General features: G+C 39.2%; 1 protein-coding gene across 1 annotated transcript in view; it reads right to left on the minus strand.

The window, feature by feature from the left end:
* GNAI1 (G protein subunit alpha i1) overlaps window positions 1-20,326 on the minus strand; it is a 106,295-nt gene that overhangs the window by 23,565 nt on the left and 62,404 nt on the right. The window contains exons 2-4 of the mRNA XM_025291058.3: window positions 11,010-11,052; window positions 10,772-10,913; window positions 83-240 (exon numbers count right to left, since the gene is read on the minus strand). Coding sequence (XP_025146843.1) covers window positions 83-240; window positions 10,772-10,913; window positions 11,010-11,052 — 343 coding nt within the window. The remainder of the gene's footprint in view (window positions 1-82; window positions 241-10,771; window positions 10,914-11,009; window positions 11,053-20,326) is intronic.

Below are 20,326 nucleotides of genomic sequence, written 5' to 3' on the forward strand. Positions count from 1 at the left end.
GCCAATTCTGCATTAAAACTGACTTGGAGGTATATTTGACTTGCAAGTAACTATTCATGATCATGAAGTTATGATTACTTACTATGCTGCAGAATCATTAAGCTGGTACTCTCGGGATCTGTTGAAGCAGGCTTGTACACCACTGTCTTTCCACAGTCTCTTTATAACTCCAGCAAGTTCTGCAGTCATAAAACCTTCCTCTGCAGCGCCAGCAAGCACAAAGAGTTGGCGGGCATCATCCTGAACATTCAAAGGCCATTTTTATTTAAAAAGTAAAAAGACACTACAGATAAAATACACTGTTGATTACAAAAGGTACAATCGTGAGTTTCCTTTATGCTGTCTACTGGTGTCATAACTTGGATTTCCCTAAAATACCACTTTAAAAATTGGCTTAATCAAAAAAGCACAATCTTAAGTCATGTGTCCATGTTTGGTGATATTAGTAACAGCTATCAAGCAAGGCACCAGAAAGCTGAAACAGTGACGAGACAGCTCATGAGGGAATATATTAACCAACTACCCACTGACAGTCAGCTGTGCATGGAAGATGATCACTTGTGACCAAACAGAAGATTGTATTCTTTGCCTCCCATCACCAAAATGTTTTCTAATCTAAAAAAACACATTGACACCATTAGAAGTTATTTTCAGAATTGAATTGTCAGCTCTGTGATATACTTTGTAGAGGCATAATAAACTCAGATAAGGAAGAAGTCAATGTGGAATAAAGCAAGAATAGTTCCACAGAATAGTCTGAGGTTTCAGAATACCTTCAAGTGTGTATCCATTAACATCCGTGGGTCCAGAAGTGGGGACAGGTATTTGCTAATCCAAGCATAGGAAACAAACACAGCTCTGAAGTAGAAATAACTCAGGATGCATATAGAAGATAGCATGCAAAAGTTTTTAAAAGGAGGAATACTGCACATAAAATTAAATTCTGCTTAAGTGTTGAGCCTACAATGCATGTGTGCTAAGGCACTTCAGTCATGTCCAACTCTGCAACACCATGGACCGTAGCCCACAAGGCTCCCCTGTCCATGAGATTCTCCAGGCAAGAATACTGGAGTGGGTGGCCATGCCCTCCTCCAGGGGATCTTCCCAACCCAGGGATCAAACCCCCATCTCTTATCTGTTCTACACTGACGGGCGGGTTCTCTACCACTAGTGCCACCTGGGAAGCCCAGCGTCTACAATAGTTACAGTTATTCTGATCTATAGGTAATAAAACCCACTAGGTCAGTATTGTCCAAGAGATTTAAACCACTGATGGAATTCTAAATTTTCTAACAGCACATTTTAAAAAGTGTAACAAAAAAAAAAGTAAAATTCATTTCCACAATATTTTACATCACCTGTATATAAAATATATTTCAACATTTAACCAATATAAACTTAGATATTAAAAAAAAATAAACTTAGATATTTACTCCTTGAAACTTGGTATTTCTTTTATACAGACAGCACATCCCAATTCTGATCAGGCACATTTCACATACTCAATAGCCACATACAGGTAGTAGCAACAGTGCTCTACAACACGAGTCTAGTCTTCGGGTAATAACATGGTTAATACAAAATAAGGGAGATGTGAGGATACCATTGTCACAAAGGTTCTTGGGCTGGGATTTGCAGCTTATGTTAACTGGGTGGACCGCTCCTAACTTTTCTCTAGGGGCATCTTTCCAGCTGGTGCAGTAGCTCTTTACGAAGTGAAGGCACATCTCAGGATACGGTGCAGAGGGAAGCACTGGTGACATGGGCCAGCAGCGGGTACCAGCTGACAATATAAGTTCATTCTACTGCCAATTTGTGAGACATTTTCTTTTCAGATGGAGCCCATCATGAGAAATAATTAAGTCACTCAGCATGGGAACATATTATTCAAGCATATGTTTCCCTTTTTAGTAAATCACAAGAGAAATGCATGCAAGCAAGTAGCATGTGTACAAGATCCTTAATAAACGCCAACAAAACATGATTTCAAGTCGTTCTTAGCACCATTTGCCTTATTCCAGTAAACAGTTACTCAGTTTTCCAAATAATGACTTACATATAAGAAATTCTAAACTTGGTCATTTTTATTTTTAACTAAGTATCATCAAATATCCTTTTATTTTTAACTAAGTATCAAACATACTTTTCTCTATCCATTTTAGACAAGTGCTTTTCACTTAAGTGAGATTTCATTATGACGTATTTATTCAATTTCCATAAAATTTTTTGATAGAAAAGACCAATGCCCAATGGTATGGGTCATAAGATCACATTCTCTTCAAACTTAGCAGGCAAGAAGCCTGAAGAAAAGACTTGGGAAACTGTGGAAACTCTATTTATAAACTGTATTCTCTCTGTAGCATTCAAAAATGTCTCCTCTTCCCACAAGTGTTAAGAAGTCTCTTTTCCTTAATAAATAAATTGGAATACTCCCACGTCATTAGCAGGATATTCAGATGTCTATAAATGAGCTTTAAGGAATAAATATAAGCTGGAAGGTACTTTTAAAATTATTCTACCTAACTTTAGGTTTTATATAAAAAGAATCTGATGCACAGAAAGATTGTGAAATTTATTTGGAGTTCCACAGGTAATTAGTCACCCCACCCAATCACACATATTAGTCAACAGTTACTAAGTAGCCACTGCCTAAGACACATTTGAAAATTGCAGAATGATGACAAGAGTCCTACCTTATCATCAACTGAAGTCTTTCCAAGATTCATGTAAAATGTTATTTAAGAACATTTAGGGCTTCCCTGTAGCTCAGATGGTAAAGAATCTGCCTGCAATGCAGGAGACCAGGTTCGAGCCCCAGGTAGGGAAGATCCCCTGGAGAAAGGCATGGCAACCCACTCCAGCATTCTTGCCTGGAGAATTCCATGGACAGAGGAGCCTGGTGGGCTACAGTCCACGGTGTTGCAAAGAGTCGGACACGACTAAGGTAATGACACTACGACTACTAAGCACATTTAAGAAAGAAAAACTCAAGTGCACCGAAACAGTGTGACGCAGTGTAGAAAACTGACAGGTATTACTAAAGGGCTACAGGGAAGTGAAACAGCTTATAAGGACTCTTGTTTGTGATGTTAAGAAGAAATGTACTTATCAGGAAATTACTTGCAAGTATCAAGAAAAAAATCTGTGAATGTAGCCAAGTTAGTATGTTTTTAAGTGACTAAACTACATGAAAATAAGATGGTTTGAAGAATGGAAGTTCTAGTTCATACAAACTGGGTGTTTGGGGAACTCAGAAAAGACATAAGAAATGCTATCTGCTATCATGTCAAGAGACACATAATAGCCTCTTTTCCCCCACTGACGATGAGTGAGCACCTGTTACTCAGTGACAATACATACAGCTGTCTTCTGATTTCTGATATATCAAGGTTCATTAAAGGGAAGAAGGAGTAGACTTTGTGCTTAGACACAGAGCAGAAAAATAATTCTTAGGGCAAAAGAGAGCAGATTCCAATTCAATAAAAACACTTTTTAACAACCAAAGCCACCTAAAAAACAAAAAATGGAGGGAGAGTGAGAGACTTAAATTTTAAGCAAAGGCTACATGATTATTTATCGTGATCTAGCAGACAGAATTTATGAATCAGATGAAGAGTTTAAACAGAAATCATCAGAAAGCCCTTTACAATAGAGGCTAAATAATATGCTCAAGGAGTGTTAAAAAATTGTGACACCTTCAAATTTTTGGCTGCAGGGAAAATATCAATATATTGATGTCATGATGGATATACACATAGAAATCCTTTGTTTCAATGGTTTTGAATAATTATTTTCATTAATAATATTAGTTGACAATACTGAATACCACATACAATGAGAAATGCTCCTATATTTAATCTACTACATTTCTATAGCATACAATCACTCCTATAAATTTAAAACGATTATACAGCTTTTATCAAAGTTAGTGTACTCAATAGGAAATACTGAGAACATTAGTGAAGTCACCTCTCCACAGCTCCTGGTGCTAATCCCAGACATTAAAGAATTGCTTTGATTAAAAAATAAACATAAAACTTTTTTTTCTCTAAAAACAGAACTATAACTAAAGTAAAAATGACTGAGACAAGGAAATGGGGGTGTGCTAAAAATAAAATAATCTAATTTTAAACTGCAGATGGCAAAACTTGGCTAAATTGCAGTAAGCGTGAGCTTCATTATGTCAAAAAAAGAAATTACAATATATTACACAAATATAACGTGTTTATTAATCTTATAAATGTATGTGTTTTAAAATATCAAATCAATAAAAAAATATTTAAGGGTTCTTTGTATGGACAATAGAACCTATTGTCAAAAGACAGTTAAATATGTAATGAATGATACATGAATTGAGTAAAGCAGAAACATACTGTGCTGGAGGGACATAATATATTTCAAATTAAGCTAAGTATCACTTTCCACATATGTAAATCATTATTTCTCAGAATCAAAAACAATGTAACTTTTTCATCTTAGTTCTCAAATATAAACCACACTACTACTATAAATAATTCAAATACTGATCTGGGAAAATAACAAGTAGAAATAACTAGAAACATTTTGAAAAAGAATACTGGGGACAGAGGGCTGAAATTATCAGATATTAAAATTCTACAATATGTAGAACATCTGGTATTAAGATCAATGGGGGTGGGGAGCCCCAAATCTGAACTTATATGGTAAAGGTGGCAAGATAAATCAGGAAATAATGCAATTACTTAAAAAACACTTGTGAATATTTAGATAGCCATCTGAAGAGGAAAAAAAATAGTGTAGATCCTTATTCCATGCATATAGCAAAGTTTCAGAGGGATTTGAGGATCTAGCATAGAAACAATGCTGAAATTCACTCCCTAAAAAAACTCTTAAAATATCATAAATATTCAGTAAATCTTTGGTTGAGAGAAGACTATCTAAATTTAAACATAATAGAATAAATAATAGGGGATTTTTTTTTTTTAATGAAAACCTAAGATGAAAGGCAGTAAGCCAAATGTGAGAGAAGTATGCATTAGTGCATAAAGAGTTACTATATATGTACATTTGTTGTTGTTTACTGGCTAAGTTGTGTCCATTCTTTTGTGACCCCACGGACTGTAGCCCACCAGGCCCCTCTGTTCATGGGATTTCCCAGGCAAGAATACTGGAGTAGGTTGCCATTTCCTTCTCCATGGAACCTTCAGACCCAGGGTCTGAACCCACATCTTCTGCTTGGCAAGGGCAGAGTCTTTACCAATGAGCCACCTGGGAAGCCCATATATATACAAACAAGCAAAGAGATTAATTAAAACACCAAGACTCTAATCAATAAATGAATACAGGATAAAATAGGTGACAAATGCAGAGAAAAAGAGTCAATGAAGATATGGAAAAATGCATAGTTGTATTAAAAAATTGAAAATGTAAATTAAATTGAAATAAGACTTAAATTAGCCAATATTTTTAAAATTTAAGACTGCAAGATTTTGGCTACTGAGACTGCTAAGAAACAGCGCTGCTGCTAGAAAAGTACATTGATACAGCCTTTCTCAGAAGCAATCTGGCAAATTTGGCAGACAGATATAATTTAACTGACTAATGAAATAAATTTAAAAATCAGAGGAAGAGTAAAGTGGCCACAGTGCAGGAGCCCACTCCACTATTCTTGTTGGAAAACCCCAGGGACAGAGAAGCCTGGCGGGCTGCCGTCTATGGGGCTGCACAGAGTTGGACACGACTGAAGCGCCTTAGCAGCAGCACCAGCGCAGGAGCATACTGAGGTTTGGGGGAGAAAGGGAGCTTAAGTCCATTCAAGGCAAGGTTTTCCGTTCCTTACAGCCCAGCTTATTCTAAGGAAGTACTTCTCAAGCTTTCTTGGATGAAAGATCAGCCCTGTGTTTTATCTTCTTTTGTTTCTAATCTTTTAATACTAATACTATTGGAAATTAATTAAATGACATAAAACATTTTTATTAACTATAAGAGTTAACATATAAATTACTACGTCAATTGCTGCAAGTCTGTCTAATTACTTCCCCTACCCCTGTGCTGACCTGTGTACATGCTTGTGTGCAGTGCCTAAGACATGTTTACAGGCCCTTATTTAAGGCTTCCTTAACTGCACACTATTAAAAACAAAATAATCTATCAGTATTGTCACCCACAGATTAACTACACTCATTATGAGAGTTCTGAAAGTATATTAGGCACAAAATTTGATTGCTCTATGCCAGCCTTGAAAACAATTTTGCTTCCTCTCATTTTAAATAACTAATATGTAATCTGCTTTGCAAATTCACTAGCTGCCAAATATGAAGCAAACCACAGCAAATGAGTCACCATCTCTTAAAATTTAAAATACATTTTGTCATCAGTTCTCACTCACCCAGTTACCCGACATATTAAAATATAATTCCGGTTAAGATATTGATAGGCTTTTTCGTTTGTTTCGTTTCAATAGGGATGTGGGGAATTACAATGATTCCTGAGTTCTATGGAAGAGAAATGGATAGTAGCCTTGATATTTTGGTTAAAAAATAGTGGAATGGATGCACTCACCCTAGCAGATACCAATGTCCTATAAATCAAGAGAAACTAAATGTTACTCTGACAAAAATTATAATAGTAGTATAGTCATTATAAATGACAGTAGCAGCAATAACATTTATTGAAACCTCTTACGAGCAAGGCATGTGGTAAAGTCTTGTCATTATTCCTTACAACCCTAAAAGGTAGATGTTATTATTATTTCCATCTTATGATGAAAATAAGTGACTGAGCTGGGGAAAAAAGAATACATCAGTGAGAAAAAAAAACTGGAGTCTAAAAACACTCAGTATAATGCTAAGTAGCATTTTCAAGTCACTCAGGAATGGAGTACTTAATACGTGGTTTGTAAGGCAAGAGATGATCAAATTATAAAACATACTTAGATTCCACCTAGCAGGAGACACAAATAACGTTTCCAGGTGAGTGGACATGTTATTCTAGAAAAAGATGATATGTTTTTAAAAATAATTTTAAGATGAAGAACATCTAAAGGCACAAAACTCAGAAGTCAGAATTGACTGAAGAAAACAAGGACTTCTACCGTAAGAAAAATACTGTTTTAAAACAATAAAAGAAATATCCTGGATAAAACTATTTGCAAAGCATAAAGAAGTAACATCCCTAATATTCTAAGAGACTCAATGTGAAAAAGGACAAGGTATTAAACAGAACTGAGTAAAGACTACAAAGATGAGTCCAAATACTAAGTTCAATACTAAGAAGAGATACAAAAAGAAAGATTCTCAACCTCAGTAAAAATCAAGAAAATAAAAGCTAGTAAAGAAAAAAAGAGTAATTTTTCACTAAGATATTAGCAAATTCGGGACAATCCCTGGTGGTCAGTCCAGTGGCTAAGATTACTTGGCTTCTAAAGCGGGGGGCTTGCGTTTGATCCCTAGTCAGGGGAGCTAGATCCCACATGCTACAACTAACAACCCAGTAAAGACAAATAAACTTACCAAAAAAGGTATTAAATAATTCAATGTTGACATATCTAAGTTAATGAGATTGAGTTCACACTGATGCACAGTTGCTAGAACAGATTATTCACTTTTTTTTCCAAAAACAGAAAAAACTATACTACCTTCACACTTAAATATCTGGTTATCCTTCAACTTAAGGCTAACTTCCCAGAATTGATACCTTGGAAAAAGAAATATATTCAGCCTTTCACTATACAGTTTCTTCTTTCTAGAATGCTTTTTTCCCTTCTTTTGGTCTAGAAAACTCTTAACACATGCTCCAATTATCAAGCTCAAAGTCCAAGCCGTCTTTAATTCATCTGTGTATTCCTGAGTACAATTTCCAGAGCCTCATAGTATTTTAAAATTTGCATAGAGGCAAGGCTGCAAAGACATGGAGTAGACCAATCAAAACCAATGAGACAGCCTGAAGACATTTGTGTGAAAGAGTAACAATGGCTAACATTAGCAGAGGTAACAGTCAGAAGGAAGGAAGAAAATAAGTTACTAGGATACAGCTAGAGAGTCTAGAAAAGAGTGGGTGAAACTAGCAACGATGAAACAAAACTGACCACTGCAGGCCTCCATGTAGATTCCAAAGCATCAGCTGCTAAGTTGTTAAGTCACCTCTGTCGTGTCCAATTCTGTGCGACCCCATAGACGGCAGCCCACCAGGCTCCCCTGTCCCTGAGATTCTCCAGGCAAGAACACTGGAGTGGGTTGGCATTTCCTTCTCCGATGCATGAAAGTGAAAAGTGAAAGGGAAGTCGCTCAGTCGTGTCCGACTCCTAGCGACCCCATGAACTACAGCCCACCAGGCTCCTCCGTCCATGGGATTTGCCAGGCAAGAGTACTGGACTGGGGTGCCATTGCCTTCTCCGCCAAAGCATCAGAAAACCAGTTAAAAACAAAACAAAACAAAAACCTTGTGTGAGGGAGCAGTTATTCCCAGTCAGTCCTGAACCAAAGTCTCTGAAAGTTGCTCAGTTCAGTTCAGTCGCTCAGTCCTGTCCGAGTATTCCCGACCCCATGAATTGCAGCATGCTAGGCCTCCCTGTCCATCACCAACTCCCGGAGTTCACTCAGACTCACGTCCATCAAGTCAGTGATGCCATCCAGCCATCTCATCCTCTGTCGTCCCCTTCTCCTCCCGCCACCAATCCCTCCCAGGATCAGTCTTTTCCAATGAGTCAATTCTTCTCATGAGGTGGCCAAAGTACTGGAGTTTCAGCTTTAGCATCATTCCCTCCAAAGAAATCCCAGGGCTGATCTCCTTCAGAATGGACTGGTTGGATGTCCTTGCAGTCCAAGGGACTCTCAAGAGTCTTCTCCAACACCACAGTTCAAAAGCATCAATTCTTTGACGCTCAGCCTTCTTCACAGTCCAACGCTCACATCCATACATGACCACAGGAAAAACCACAGCCTTGACTAGATGGACCTTTGCCATCCCATGGACTATATATATAGTCCATTGAATTGTCCAGGCCAGAATACTGGAGTGGGTAGCCCTTCCCAGATCTTCCCAACCCAGGGATCGAACCCAGGTCTCCCACACTACAGGCCGATTTTTTTTATCAGCTGAGTCACCAGGGAAGCCCAGTCAGTCCTGAATTTAAGCCCAAATCTGCCCCCAAAGGACAGAAAATGAAAATATTTCTTGAGAAAAATATGAAAATAAAAAGACCTCATAAAAAAGCAGCTTGCATTGACCCTTCATTACCTCACACAATGGAGGCTACAAAACCTTTCTCTTTAATAATCACATGTAAGATCTGAATGCATAATACTGTACACGTGAATTGGAATTAATGTAAAGTACAATTTATTCAATTCCTTATCTTAGGGTAGCTCTCTTGTGTATGACTAAGAGCTCAAAAACATTTCCTGAATGAATAACGATAAATGAATAAGTTACAGCCTGAATGGATAGGAGATAAGGCAAAAATTGTCTGGATATGATCAGATGCTGTTTCAGAAAAGATAAGTTAGAAGAATGCTATGAATTATTATTAAAAATGATCTTGAAGTCTTTGAAAATATTCTTTATTTAAAAAGAAAAGCTTAGTAAATTAATATGCCTCACAGCTTATAAAGAAATTTTAGTGACTTATACAAAATAAACAAATTTTTACAGATTTCCCCAATATATGTTTTCTAATGCAGCTTTCATTCATTTTTTTTCCTATTAAGTACAAATTGAGCCTGTATATAAAATTAAAAACCTGGCAGACCTAAGAAGACTAAACATTATGGTCTCTAAACAGAAAAGTCTTTATAGTATTATTAGGGAGATAACACACATATTGAACACATAAAAATAAAAAGGAACTATAAAAGGGGGTAGTAGTAGTAACAGTAGTAATAATATACATCTACTTTGTACCAAAATATTAAAAACTAATCTAGAGACTCACTTAAAGGTTTCTGGAAACATCAAGTTTTACCATGTTATTTTAAAAAAAGAATCAGTGAAGAATAAACCATACACAAATAAAAAAAACTTGAAACAGATTAAGCAAGCAACCCAGGACTGGGGAGAAAAGAGGAAAACATAATATATGGGCCAGGCTGGGGCTGTTTCCAATCAAACTGCAAACAAGTTCCACACTGGGTCACATAAGGAAGCACAGGCCCACTGCCTTGCCACCACCGTGTGGCAATCTTCCCTATCATGTGACGTCCTGGGTTCCAGTTCCTTTACTGCTAAAACGAAGGGGTGGAACTAGCCCGTCTCCTAAGGTCCTTGTCCTTCTAGCTCTGAAATTCTGAAAAATGTTTTCTAATAGCAAGTATTTTCTGATTCTAAAGATAAGCAAACTTTATACTTGTTTTCATCATCTGAGACTAGACTGCTTTGTAGTCTGGGCATGAACACAAATATTTAGATCATTTCAGCATTCCAAATCATATAAACAAATTCTGAAGAATGCCAGTGTAGGCAGTTTACTGAACTCGGTAGCAACTACCCAAAACCATGATGGAGATTCAGAGGTAGTCAGTATACTATGTTATATAGAAAACATGGTAATGGTTACCGAGTGGTCCAACCATCTGATGGATAAGGAAAGCATTCTGGCTCTAATGGGGAAGATTATGCAAATCTGTGTATTCTTACTCTACTCACTTCTAAAGCTTCTGACCTACTTCACTCACTACTATTCTTCTGGTGTTGAGACAGTTGATAAATACAGTATGGTGTTATCATGTAAGGTTTTTTCTTTAATTTTTTTTTTTTTAAACTCTTCTGGTCTGCTCCAAGGACTTTAGTAACTTACCGCCCGGGCTGAGTCACCGAAGTCAATCTTCAGTCTACCCATGGCCCTAATGATAGCGATAATTGACTGGATGGTGTTACTGTAGACCACTGCTTTGTACTGCTTACATTCCTCTTCTGAATAACCAGCTTCATGGATAATTCTAAGGAGACAAAGGAAAAAAGAATACTTACTTCCTTTGAGGGAATGGTACACTTAAACAACATCAAAAAAAAAATTATGTTTTAAATCTACTTACTTCATTTGCTTCACAATTGTACTTTTCCCAGATTCACCAGCACCTAAAAAAATGTGAAATAAAATAATTAAGGGATTTCTAATTTTATCACATGTATATCCAACTCCCAAACACACACATTCTCTCTCACAGCTGAATTTTTTTAAAACATTTTTTTTAATTGGAGTATAGTGCAAACTGGGAGAAGGCAATGGCAACCCACTCCAGTACTCTTGCCTGGAAAATCCCATGGATGGAGGGGCCTGGTGGGCTGCAGTCCATGGGGTCGCTAGGAGTCGGACACGACTGAGCAACTTCACTTTCACTTTTTACTTTCCTGCATTGGAGAAGGAAATGGCAACCCACTCCAGTGTTCTTGCCTGGAGAATCCCAGGGACGGGGGAGCCTGGTGGGCTGCCATCTATGGGGTCGCACAGAGTTGGACACGACTGAAGTGACTTAGCAGCAGCAGCAGCATAGTGCAAACTACTGCACAATTGCACTCATCTCACATGCTAGTAAAGTAATGCTCAAAATCTCCAAGCCAGGATTCAGCAATACGTGAACCATGAACTTCCAGATGTTCAAGCTGGTTTTAGAAAAGGCAGAGGAACCAGAGATCAAATTGCCAACATTCATATTGCCAACATCCGCTGGATCATCGAAAAAGCAAGAAGTTCCAGAAAAACATCTATTTCTGCTTTATTGACTATGCCAAAGCCTTTGACTTTGTGGATCACAATAAACTGTGGAAAATTCTGAAAGAGATGGGAATACCAGACCACCTGACCTGCCTCTTGAGAAACCTGTATGCAGGTCAGGAAGCAACAGTTAGAACTGAACATGGAACAACAGACTGGTTCCAAATAGGAAAAGGAGGACGTCAAGGCTGTAAATTGTCACCCTGTTTATTGAAGTTATATGCAGAGTACATCATGAGAAACGCTGGGCTGGAAGAAGCACAAGCTGGAATCAAGATTGCCGGGAGAAATATCAATAACCTCAGATATGCAGATGACACCACCCTTATGGCAGAAAGTGAAGAGGAACTAAAAAGCCTCTTGATAAAAGTGAAAGAGGAGAGTGAAAAAGTTGGCTTAAAACTCAACATTCAGAAAACAAAGATCATGGCATCTGGTCCCATCACTTCTTGGGAAATAGATGGGGAAACAGTGGAAAGTGTCAGACTTTGTTTTTTTGAGCTCCAAAATCACTGCAGATGGTGATTGCAGCCATGAAATTAAAAGATGCTTACTCCTTGGAAGGAAAGTTATGACCAACCTGCTGCTGCTGCTAAGTCACTTCAGTCGTGTTCGACTCTGTGCAACCCCATAGACGGCAGCCCCCAGGCTCCCCCATCCCTGGGATTCTCCAGGCAAGAACACTGGAGTGGGTTGCCATTTCCTTCTCCAATGCAGCAAAGTGAAAAGTCAAAGTGAAGTCGCTCAGTCGTGCCCGACCCTCAGTGACCCCATGGACTGCAGCTTTCCAGGCTCCTCTGTCCATGGGATTTTCCAGGCAAGAAACTGGGGTTCCATTGCCTTCTCTGATGACCAACCTAGATAGCATATTAAAAAGCAGAGATATTGCTTTGCCAACAAAGGTCCATCTTGTCAAGGCTATGGTTTTTCTGGTGGTCATGTATGGATGTGAGAGTTTGACTGTGAAGAAAGCTAAGTGCCAAAGAATTGATGCTTTTGAACTGTGGTGCTGGAGAAGACTCTTGAGAGTCCCTTAGACTGCAAAGGGATCCAACCAATCCATCCTAAAGGAGATCAGTCCTAGGTGTTCTTTGAAAGGAATGATGCTAAAGCTGAAACTCCAGTACTCTGGCCACTTCATGCGAAGAGTTGACTCATTGGAAAAGACCCTGATGCTTGGCCACCTCATGCGAAGAGTTGACTCATTGAAAAAGACTCTGATGCTGGGAGGGGTTGGGGGCAGGAGGAGAAGGGGACGACAGAGGATGAGATGGCTGGATGGCATCACTGACTCGATGGACATGAGTCTGGGTGACCTCCGGGAGTTGGTGATGGACAGGGAGGCCTGGCGTGCTACGATTCACAGGGTTGCAAAGAGTCGGACACGACTGAATGACTGAACTGAACTGATCTGATAGTTCATTTACCTTGCTGTATTACTTTCTGCTATACAGCAAAGTAAATCAGTTATACACACACATATATGAAAAATGTACTTTCCCATATAGGATCATTGCACAGTATTGAGTATAGTTTCCTGTGCTATATAGTAGGCCCTTATCAGTTATCAATTATATATATAGTAGTGTGTGTGTGTGTGTGTGTGTATATATATATATATGTGTGTGTGTGTGTGTGTGTGTGTATATATATATATATATATATATATCAATCCCAGTCTACCCCCTTTTACCCTGGTAACCATTTTTTTTTAATATCTGTGATTAAATTTTATATCAAAATGATCTTTACTGGTTTCCAAAATACCAAAAATTTCTTAAAAATAAGTCCAAATATTTATTACATCATAATACTTAAAATTCAACTGAAAAACAATGATTTCATCATTGTTTTTATGTATTCCCTAAAGCACTTAAAAAAATTTCTTCTTCTATGACTTACACTGAAGCAGTATAAATTAGTTTTATTCAAGATTTTGCCCCTCACTGGAAGACATTTAATTGTTTGGCCAATTATCATAATTTTAACCTTTGCTTCTTGTGAAACAGATAGCCAGCAGTACCAAGAAACCATGAAAATTATTTTTAAATATTTCATTAAAATAACAATGTCTCATGCATTATATACAGTCGGCCACCATTATTAAACAACCAACATAGAGCCAACACACTTTGCCAGCAGTGAGGATGCAAAGGTATGCAGAAAGAAGTATCTCCGCCCATGTTTTTCTATATTCCCTATCACCCGAGTCATAAACCCAGTCTCAAAACTATCCCTTTAAAAAAAAAAAACAAAAAACTCTCCCTGACCCTCTATACTCATGCACGATCTCACCATTTGAGTCTCTAGAATTATGCCATCACAACATGAAAAAATTAATCACAAAATGGCCCTTTACAAAACTAGAGCCCTCTACATACTGAGAACACGTGAGCATAGCACACAGAACAAGGAAGGTGTGAGAGCTTCATGCTGTCTTCAGCCAGAGCTACACGTCATGGAGCTATCACTCCTGTTAGAGAGACGGGGCTTAGGATTTTCATTATCTGGGCCTCATATTCCCATTTTCCCAGGGCCATTCCTACAGTGCTTTATGCTCCAGTATCACTGAACTTATAGTTCCCAGAACGCCTACTGCTGATGATGCCACAAGTCTTCAAACATACTGTTTCTCCTGCCGAGTGTAATTTGCTCTGTTCCCTGTGCCACACCAGTGATGCTGTATCAACCATCAAACCCACCTCCTTCACCAGCCTTTCCCGACCCACTCCCACTGTGATCCCTGCTGCCTGTCCCTTTGCACATTTTCCACTTGAAAGCTCAGCAGCTAACCTGTGCTAGACACACCATCAACCAGAAATGCACGTGAATTTATTTAAGTTATCTGTGATGGATCTGGTAGATGGCAAACTTCTGGGCCTCATTCCCTTGCCCTTCCCCCTCAGCCACATGCACACAACCAGATCATCAGAGCATCTGAGAATAAGTCACAGTTAAATGGCCTATTTGGAAATCTGGGGGAAAAAAACTGCTTACATTTTACTTGTGATTTGATATTCAAGAAATTTCTCCAAGATAGCTGCATATTAAATAGAAAAGCAGGCGCTGAATAAACAATGAGGGCATTATTCGTTTACAGACAGCCTTTGAATCTTAGAGGGCATCTGCCAATACAAACAACTCCAAGATAAACAACCCATTATTTATTAATCAGCAACAGTATACTTGGCTCTATGAAAAGCACAATTGTAGGCATCATGGCTCACACATTGCTCCAATTCAGGAGAGGTCTGCCCAAGTCACACACCATCAACAGTTTCCAGCAGAGCTATCTCCAAGGGACCTCTGAGCTTCCAGGGCCCTGCACGTTGACTCCGCAGCAGGCATGCTGTGGTGACCCCCCCATTCTGTTAGTGAAACAACTCAGAGGCTCAGAGAAAGGCTTATATGACACAAGTCCATGAGGTCTGAGAACCACACAAGGTGAAAAAATCAGAAACAGTAAGAATAAGATGAAACAGAAAAGTTACTAGCTAAACTATGTGTGTAGAGATGAAAATTTTAAAATCTTAATGAGAAAAAAGCAAGTTTTCCTAATGTTAGATATTATTTTTACATTCAAATTCACTTCCCGTGTCATCAATTGTTGTATGAGCAATAGAGAATTTAGTCAATGGTTTGTGGTTCAAAAAAATCCTGAAACATGTTTAACATTTAAGAGTGAGCGGTGGCAGTGTTATTGGTTGAATGTTTAACTGATTGTTTTGCTAGATACAAGGTACCCTTCTGTGGGATAGATATCCCAGAGGCAGAAACACTTGGGGGCGGGGGATCTTTCAAAATTTAAAGATTTGTGTAATTAGTTTTCAATTCTTAGTTCCACACTGACTCTTAATAGGAAACTTAGAAATGCTGCCTTGCTACGGTTCCAAAATTCTAAACACTGCTATTCTTTCCATACAGCATATAGGAGACTAGCTCTCTACAAATCTCAGCACAGGCTTGTTTGAGAGATGAACAGGAAGCAATTGTTTATATATTAAAAAAACAAACAAAACAAAAACAAACCTCAGAGCTCATGGAGGCAGGATAAAGGAGAAAAGGGTAAATTTTCCTAGCAGGACTCAGCTCGGCAGCTATCACTTTTCAATTCAATCCGTAGGTGAGATTAAGAGTGAGAGAAGAAACAAGGAATATGTAGCACCAATCGTCAGGAGAGCTCCTCGTCACAGACCCTGCAGTCACAAGCTGACCCAGCCAAGGTGACTAGGTGGCCTCTGAAGTAACTCTCGACAAGCTGGTCGGTGTGAAATGAGAGACTTCAGGACAGTGGGCAAGAATGTGTGCAGCATGGCTATAGGAACCATAAGGCCACTGAGGGGGATCCCCCAGGCCCTTCTTTAAAGAGGAAGTGGCAGATGGAAAACTGCAAGTCTGCGAGCAAACACTGCGCCCAGCAGTTGCATGAAGTGGAGCTCGGCATGTGATAACACACCACACAGATGATGGGAGAGAAAGGGCACGCCACCACAGTGACGCGGACAGGGACTTACCTGCGGGCTCGGCCATGTGTACACGCCTGCTCATTAACAGCGCATCAAGTGCTGACAAGGAGAGGCAGGAGGAGGGGAAAGACTAAAATCATATAAAAGATTCTAAGTCCATGAATAGAATTATGTAAGTTACAGCTATAAAAATGATAAGCAAATAGTGCCTACTCCCGATGTTTGTTGAGGGGCTGTCCAGGGAAACTCGGAATCTTAACTGTAGTGAAGTGTAAAAGAAAAAAGACCTCCAACTTCAGAACACAAACTTGTCTTTTTCCCAATATTCTTTGTCCAGGACATCCCTGGTGCCTGAGTGGTAAAGAATTGCCTGTCCATGAAAAGATGCGGGTTCTGTCCCTGGGTTGCGAAGATCCCCTGGAGAAGGAAATGGCAAGCCACTCCATATTTTTACCCAAGAAATCCCATGGACAGAGGATCCGGACAGGCTACAGTCCCTGGGATCGCAAAAGAAGCGGACACACTTAGCAACTAACCAACAGTTCTTTGTCCGATTCTCTGCTTAGGTGCACATTTATACAAGTTACCAGTTTCAGGTACCCAACATCACAGGCTGTTCAGCATGAAAATAGTGATTTACCAAGGTCATCTTATGTTGAGCTCCTCACAAACTCAGTTCAGTTCAGTAGCTCAGTCATGTCCAACTCTTTGTGATCCCATGGACTGCAGCATGCCAGGCATCCCTGTCCATCACCAACTCCTGAAGTTTACTCAAACTCATGTCCATTGAGTAGGTGATGCCATCCAACCATCTTATCCTCTGTTGTCACCTTCTCCTCCCACCTTCAATCCTTCCCAGCACCAGAGTCTTTTCAAATGAGTCAGTTCTTGCATCACATGGCCAAAGGACTGGAGTTTCAGCTTCAGAATCAGTCCTTCCAATGAATATTCAGGACTGATTTCCTTTAGGATGGACTGGTTGGTTCTCTTTGCAGTCCAATGGACTCTCACGAGTGTTCTCCAACACCACAGTTCAAAATCACCAATTCTTTGGCACTCAGCTTTCTTTATAGTCCAACTCTCACATCCATACATGACTACTGGAAAAACCATAGCTTTGACTAGACGGACCTATGCTGACAAAGTAATGTCTCTGCTTTTTAATATGCTATCTAGGTTGGTCATAACTTTTCTTCCAAGGAGCAAGCATCTTTTAATTTCATGGCAGCAGTCACCATCTGCAGTGATATGGAGTCCAAAAAATAAAGTCTGTCACTGTTTCCACTGTTTACCCATTTATTTGCCATGAAGTGATGGGACCAGATGCCATGACCTTAGTTTTCTGAATGTTGAGTTTTAAGCCAGCTTTTTCACTCTCCTCTTTCACTTTCATCAAGAGGCTCTTTAATTCCTCTTCACTTTCTGCCATAAGGGTGGTGTCATTTGCATATCTTAGGTTATTGATATTTCTCCCAGCAATCTTGATTCCAGCTTGTGCTTCATCCAGCCCAGTGTTTTTCATGATGTACTCTGCATATAAGTTAAATAAGCAGGGTGACAATATACAGCCTTGACGTATTCCTTTTCCTATTTGTTTTTTTTTTTTATTTTAATTTAATTTTATTTTTAAACCTGAAACACTGTATTAGTTTTGCCAAACATCAAAACGCCATGTCCAGTTCTAACTGCTGCTTCCTGACCTGCATACATATTTCTCAAGAGGCAGGTCAGGTGGTCTGGTATTCCCACCTCTCTCAGAATTTTCCACAGTTTGTGGTCCACACAGTCAAAGGCTTTGGCATAGGCAAGAAAGCAGGAGTAGATATTTTCCTGGAACTCTCTTGCTTTTTTGATGATCCAATGGATGTTGGCAATTTGACCTCTGGTTCCTCTACCTTTTCTAAATCCAGCTTGAACATCTGGAAGTTCACAGTTCATGTACTGTTGAAGCCTGGCTTGGAGAATTTTGAGCATTACTTTACTAGCGTGTGAGATGAGTGCAATTGGGCGGGTAGTTTGAGCATTCCTCAGCATTGCCTTTCTTTGGGATTGGAATGAAAACTGAGCTTTTCCAGTCCTGTGGCCACTGCTGAGTTTTCCAAATTTGCTGGCATATTGAGTGCAACACTCTCACAGCATCATCTTTTATGATTTGAAATAGCTCAACTGGAATTCCATCACCTCCACTAGCTTTGTTCTTGGTGATGATGCTTCCTAAGGCCCACTTGACTTTGCATTCCAGAATGTCTAGCTCTAGGTGAGTGATCATACCATCGTGATTATCTGGGTGATGAAGATTTTTTTGGTATAGTTCTTTTGTGTATTTTTGCCACCTCTTAATATCTTCTGCTTCTGTTAGGTCCATACCATTTCTGTCCTTTATTGAGCCCATCTTTGCATGAAATGGTCCCTTGGTATCTCTAATTTGCTTGAAGGGATCTCTAGTCTTTCCCTTTCTATTGTTTTGCTCTATTTCTTTGCACTGATCACTGAGGAAGGCTTTCTTATCTCCCCTTACTATTCTTATCTTTCCTCTTCTCCTTTGCCTTTTGCTTCTCTTCTATTTACAGCTATTTTTAAGGCCTCCTCAGACAACCATTTTGCCTTTTTGCTTTTCTTTTTCTTGGGGATGGTCTTAATTCCTGCCTCCTGTACAATGTCACGAACCTCCGTCCATAGTTCTTCAGGCACTCTGTCTATCAGATCTAATCCCCTGAATCTATTTGTCACTTCCACTGTATAATTGTAAGGCATTTGATTTAGGTCATACCTGAATGGGCTAGTGGTTTTCCCTGCTTTCTTCAATTTCAGTCTGAATTTGGCAATAAGGAGTTCATGGCCTGTGCCACAGTCAGCTCCCGGTCTTGATTTGCTGACTGTATAGAGCTTCTCCATCTTTGGCTGCCAGGAATGTAATCAATCTGATTTCAGTATTGACCATCTGGTGACGTCCATGTGTAGTCTTGTCTTGTGTTGTTGGAAGACGGTGTTTGCTATGACCTATGTGTCTCTTGGTAAAACACTATTAGCCTCTGCCCTGCTTCATTCCGTATTCCAAGGCCAAATCTGCCTGTTACTCCAGGTATTTCTTGACTTCCTACTTTTGCATTCCACTCCCCTATAATGAAAAGGACATCTTTTTGGGGTATTAGTTGTAGAAGGTCTTGCAGGTTTTCATAGAACCGTTCAACTTCAGCTTCTTCAGCATTACTGGTCAAGGCATAGACTTGGATTACTGTGATACTGGTTTGCCTTGGAAATGAACAGAGATCATTCTGTTGTTTTTGAGATTGCATCCAAGTACTGCATTTCGGACTCTTTTGTTGACTATGATGACAATACTACTCCACTTAAAAAAATCCCAATTAAACCACTTTATACTGAATAAGATGAAATAATAATTTAACCTGTAATAAAACCAAATTTACAAATGCATTTAAAGTCACTTTTGTTTAATCATAAAGCTACTGTAAGATGAATAAGATCAAGGTCCTTATTTTTAAGATAGAAGCAAATAAAGAGGATGCAAGGGCAAATATGCAAATCTAGACAATATATTAAAAAGCAGACATTACTTTGCCAACAAAGGTCCACACAGTTAAAGCTACAGTTTTTCCAGTAGTCATGTACGGATGTCAGAGGTGGACCATAAAGAAGACTGAGTGCTGAAGAACTGATGCTTTCAAACTGTCGTGTTGGAGAAGACTCTTCAGAGTCCCTTGGACTGCAAGGAGATCCAACCAGTCAAACCTAAAGGAAATCAACCCAGTATATTCACTGGAAGGACTGATGCGGAAGCTGAAGCTCCAATACTTTGGCCACCTGATGTGAAGAACTGACTCACTGGAAAAGATCCTGATGCCTGGAAAGACTGAAGGCAGGAGAAGGGAGTGACAACGGATGAGATGGGTGGATGGCATCGTTGACTCAATGGACATGAGTTTGTGCAAACTCTGGGAGATCATGAAGGACAGGGAAGCCTGCCACACTTCAGTCCATAGGGTTGCAAAGAGTTGGACATGACTTAGCAACTGAACAATAGCAAAGGGTAAACATAAATTGAAGAGGCTTTAATTACCCCTGATGGGAGTAAAGAAAAATTTCTCTCCCTTCTTTTTAGGACATTTACTTAGAATAGTTTTAAATATAAGTAAAAACTTTCCCCTATCCT

Source organism: Bubalus bubalis, chromosome 8 (assembly GCF_019923935.1).
Source record: "Bubalus bubalis isolate 160015118507 breed Murrah chromosome 8, NDDB_SH_1, whole genome shotgun sequence".
Classification (NCBI taxonomy): Eukaryota; Metazoa; Chordata; class Mammalia; order Artiodactyla; family Bovidae; genus Bubalus; species Bubalus bubalis.